This window comes from Schistocerca nitens, chromosome 4, assembly GCF_023898315.1.
Source record: "Schistocerca nitens isolate TAMUIC-IGC-003100 chromosome 4, iqSchNite1.1, whole genome shotgun sequence".
NCBI classification, from domain to species: domain Eukaryota; kingdom Metazoa; phylum Arthropoda; class Insecta; order Orthoptera; family Acrididae; genus Schistocerca; species Schistocerca nitens.
In genome coordinates, this window is record NC_064617.1 from 506,220,931 (window position 1) to 506,226,126 (window position 5,196).

At 43.1% G+C, this 5,196-nt stretch overlaps 1 protein-coding gene across 1 annotated transcript; it reads right to left on the bottom strand.

Moving 5' to 3' along the window:
• Window positions 1-738: 738 nt before the first annotated feature.
• LOC126252394 (cuticle protein 70, isoforms A and B-like) lies at window positions 739-4,317 on the bottom strand. Its single transcript, XM_049953285.1, has 2 exons — window positions 4,309-4,317; window positions 739-1,014 (listed from the first exon to the last, which is right to left on the bottom strand). Exons 1-2 carry the CDS (start codon window positions 4,315-4,317, stop codon window positions 739-741), a joined length of 285 nt encoding a protein of 94 aa, XP_049809242.1.
• Between the last annotated feature and the right edge of the window lie 879 nt (window positions 4,318-5,196).

The following is a 5,196-nucleotide window of genomic DNA, read 5'->3' on the forward strand; positions in this document are numbered from 1 at the left end:
GCCTGGTCTCTCAGGACATTGTAAGCTCATAAAAATTTATTTTCACACATAAATTAAAAAAAGCCATTTAACAACAAATATAGGATTTATTTTGTCATTAGTCGCCGTACACTTTCGACTGTAAAATATTGATACCACTGAATGTTATGAAAATGAAACGCTTGTACTCTTATTTTATCCCTCGACCTCAACAAATCACTGTAGGTAATTTTGCCTCTAGTATGTTGTCGGATTATTCTACTGAAAAGTTGATTGAGCCCAGATATCTTGGATCATCTTCAGAAAGAAAGAATGAGATTTTCACTCTGCAGCGGAGTGTACGCTGGTATGAAACTTCCTGGCAGATTAAATTTGTGTGCCTGACCGAGACTCGCACTCGGGACCTTTGCCTTTCGCGGGCTAGTACTCTACCATCTGAGCTACCGAAGTACGACCAACTTCTTTCCCCGCGAAAGGCAAAGGTCCCGAGTTCGAGTCTCGGACGGGCACACAGTTTAAATCTGCCAGTAAGTTTCATTTCAGAAAGATATTTGTTCGTGTCACACACATATCAGTTGGTGATCACCTGTGGCCACAACGGCATCTTATCTTACGTGTTCTTCGATTCTTTCCGATATGCGATGATTAAGAAAGGAAAAAATTGTGATATTCTTTAAATTTAGAAACAGATAATATTAAGATGCAGTCATTTATTTTTTTGTTATTTACAGTTTCACTCAGTTAATTGGCTGTAATTCATCAGCCGAGTATCGCCGGAGCAGCGTGGTATGCTGCAGTAACGACGGGGGCTGCGTGGTAGGCGGCGGCGACGACGGGGGCGGCGGCGGCCACGGCGAGTCCGTTGAAGTTCTGCGCGATGTACTGCGAGCTGTGCGCCGTCACGACGGCCGGAGCGGGGGCGGCGTAGGCCGCAGGGGCGGCGGCCACCAGGGGGGTGGAGTAGGCGAGGGGGGCGAGGCCAGCCTTGGGGGCGGCGCTCACGCAGCAGGCGGCGGCGGCCAGGACCAGTACGAGCTGTCAGGAGAGCACACAGTCTGTGTGACGAGCCATGTAAATATGTTAACGTGATTCTGTTGCAGCTGTAATTCAAATATACCTTCTCTGTGCCAATTAACTGACAGGAACGACTGAACAGTGTCTAGAGAGTCCAATTACATGTAAAGACAGATTCCTCCATTTAGTGTTCATGTGGTGTAAACCTTTTGTACATGTTAGTACGAAAACTCTCTCCTGACTAATGAAATGTGACGTAATGACGGTGAAGTACAATGAAATCTAGCGTCCAAAATATGTAGAACATAGAACAGTCCTTTATTTATTTATTGCTCATTTAGCCTGATCAGACTAGACCCTTAAGGCCCTCTTTTACATCTGACCAGAAAGAACACATAACAAAGATTTCACATAGAACTTCACAGTAATAATAGCCACAATAACATTAGCAGTGATAAAAGTAATAATAGTAATCGTTGACACGAATAATAATAATAGTAGTAATGGTATAAGGAATTATATGAATTATTTTAGTACATTTGAGTCAGAGATTAGTGTTATCAGGAGTCAAAGGAATATAGATGTAGGAGAAGATTTAAACTACAGTGACAGTAGAAGACAGGAGACAATAAAATACAAATATAGAACTATGTTGATAAGTGGGCCAGGGGGAGTTGTAAGAAATTTGGAAATTTGTGGTAAGGTCTTAAGGGACCAAACTGCTGAGGTCCTTGGGCCCTAACACACACCCATGCCCGAGGGTGGACTCCAACCTCCGACAGCGGGAGCAGTGCGGACCCGGACGAGGGGGGGGGGGGAGTTATGGGGTATAGGGAATCTGCGAGACTAAGCTGCGGATCTGAGTATGGGGTAGATGGCTATTGTGATAGGTGGGCCATTAGCTGTCTTTTGAAGCTTGGAAGGGATTTGGTATCTCTGATATTTTGCGGAAGATGATTTCAGAGTCACATCCCTGACACAGAGAATGAATTAGAGAATACGGCAGTGGGCAGTGTTACGTGCTGGTACAGAGAGGATTTTGCTGCGTTAAGAGCGGGTGTTTCTGTTATGCTGTTCAGATAGTAATGTAAAATTTGACGATAAATAAGAGGGATGCAGTGACTGAGAAGACGATAAAGCAAGTATAGGGTATGATAGTCTCTACCCTTATTGGCAGGTAGCTAATTGTTTGTAGGCCAGACTGATATGGTCCAAATAGCAAACGTCGCAAATGTATCCTGTACACTGACAACAGAAACAAAAACACCTAGTGCACGTCATTAAGAGTGTAACAGTGATCATTGCTCCTCTGGATTTCAGGTTGGACATTCTAGGAAAATGTATAATTCAGAATAATTCATCATTTTAATTTCTAAAACATAAGAACAAAGTATCATGAAGAAATTCGTCTGAGCATAGAGGACTTGAAATTTCAATGCCATTAGCCAATTAACTGCTGACATATCAGCTCCTATGACCCGTGATTAACTCTGCCTGATAGATTCCTATGTCTCTGATTTTGCGTAAGTCTCTGTTAAACTTGTATATGCATGTTTTGTGAAATTAGTGAAAACCTAGTTTTAATACTTTGCTCTTCTAACTGTCTTCCTTTTACCTGATCGATGTGATTAGGACAATAACAACACTTTCTTCTGACTCAATGGCGTGGTGAAAGTATTTTACTTGAACGCCACTTCAGTAACCAGCGTGTTCCTATCTACCCAGGTAAGCAACCATGGAAAGGTGACTTACGGTTTAATGTAGAATCCAAACCGCGTCTCGTTCCTGACAAATCTCCACATCATTGAGAGATGTGTGCTAGTGTAAAAGCCAAACTGAAAAACCAGTGGTCCAATCGGAATATGATGCTGCGACCTTTCGATTCCAGGCGCACGTTTTATCGTTACAAAATGTTTAAATGTATGTGAAATCTTATGGGTCTTAACTGCTAAAGTCATCAGTCCCTAAGCTTACACACTACTTAACCCAAATTATCCTAAGGACAAACACACACACCCATGCCCGAGGGAGGACTCGAACCTCTGCCAGGACTTAACCGTTACACTGCTGGTCCCAACATGGTTAGGGATTGGAAAGGAAAGTGAACACAATGTAAAAATAACAACTCTGCTGCTCTCTGATGATATTAAGTGTAATAATGTAACTGTATTTATCGGAATACAGATATTCACGCATCACAGTATTAGTTTTACGTATTTGTCAGTCTTCCCGTCAGATCACGGAAGTTAAGCGCTTGCGTACTTGGCGAGGTCTGGTATGGATAACCGTTCGTGTCTACTGAGTGTTCCTGGCAAGTGGCAAGCACTCAGCTCTTGTGAGGCCAATTGAGGAGCTACTTGGTTGAGTAGTAGCGGTTCCGGTCACGAAAACTGACAATGGCCGGGAGAGCAGCGTGCTGACAGTATGATCCTCCACATCCGCATCCAGTGACGCCAACGGGCTGAGGGTGAAGACTCAGTCACTCAGGGCCGTTGGGCCTTCCGACCCCTGTTTGGGTGGAATTTGGACTAAAGTCTGTGTATGTCTTTGTCGAAAGTCAAAACGCGGTCTTATGAACATTGAGAAAATAGTTATTTTGCAGAAGCCATTCAGTATGGTATTGTGACAGCTCTTCCACATCCAGTCTTGGAAAGCAAAATTCCCTTCCTTCAATTCGTCTCCTGTTTTATCTGGAACTGCACATTATCTTCGTAAACACTAATCATCTGCCTTGCAGCCAAACCATTTCTCAGCATAGTGAAACATTTCTATTTGACGCCACTGTGGTGGCCTGAGTGTTACTTTTTCTATTTAATAATTCAGCCTAAGTTCTATATGATGCACAAGACTGAGTACAACCTCATTTCATACACCTCCTTCCGAAAAAAATCTGTAACAATCTTCACAGCGGAGCTCGGAACCATCGCGTTAGCAACAAGCGGAACTACGAGAGTTATTCATTATTACTTATTCCTATCGGTGATGAGCAAGATGGTAACTACTGTTGGCGAAAATTATCTTCTAGTGTGGTTCTGTCACTAGCAGACGTTACACTGAATATGCCCTCGGAGGCCTCCTTGGTTCGCGAATTCTCCTATAACGTGCCAAAGTCGAAACAGCTAACGATGAACTATGGACACCCATCGCTGCAAATGATTAGACGCGCATCATTTCACTTCCCTAATAACACCAGAAGTGCTACTATACCGACCTCAGAATTGTGGTAGCTTTGTTAGAAGGTAAATCCCAGATCCGATTCATTTGAAAATCGTGTTACAGTGGCCATATATCGGGTAACATTACGACTGCTCTCACCTTGATCATGTTGTTGGAAGAGTTGCACGGAGACACACCAGCTCGAGCGCCGAGCCGCCGTTTATATAGGCGCTGGGAGGCGGCCAGCCACGCGGCCTTGCGTCAGACGATGGCCACGCAACAGGTGGAGCGCTGCAACACCTAACCGTCGAGCCAGGAGCTTCTGGACTATGGGTGTCTGACTGTCTCTTGTCCAGATACGGTACGTCCTAAGTTTGATCCGTGGTACAATAAACGTTCTCTCCATCGTGAAGGACATGCTCTATGAAGCTTCTCTTAGTGGGACAGTGGTTTCCAACTTTTCTGATAGCATTGCCCCTGAGTGAGATCATACAGAGTCCAATATTCGCAACAGAGCTTAGCATCTACTTGAGGTTTAGGTTGGAAAAAACTTATCTGGACATTCCCAATTTTGAAACTATAGTGAAATAGAAAAGGTTATATGAAGTTCAACTTTTGTGGGTGTTACATTAAACCAAGAAACAATGAATGTCAATAAGATGGTTGGTATTGCTTATTTCTAACAATCGTCTTTATATTCGGTTTGACTGTGGTCAACGAACATCATAAATCTTGCCCCAAGGTCAGTCGATTCCTTGCATTCATTTTCATTGCCACCATAGCCCTAAATCTGCTTTCACACCTATACGTTGTTATTAAAGGAATCATGATACTAAACGTATTTTCTGATAATAATGCATACTCGTCAGAAATCTTTCTCCATAATGTTACTGGTTTCGTTTTAGAGGAATCTATGTTCAGTGTGTAGTTCAAGAATTCTGAAAATGTTTCTGCTTCTCCCACTCGAAGAAAAGGTCTTGAAACACAAACATTTGCCTGTTGATTCTCCAGTTCAAGAAAATACAGGCTTTTTCATTCCTGGTTATA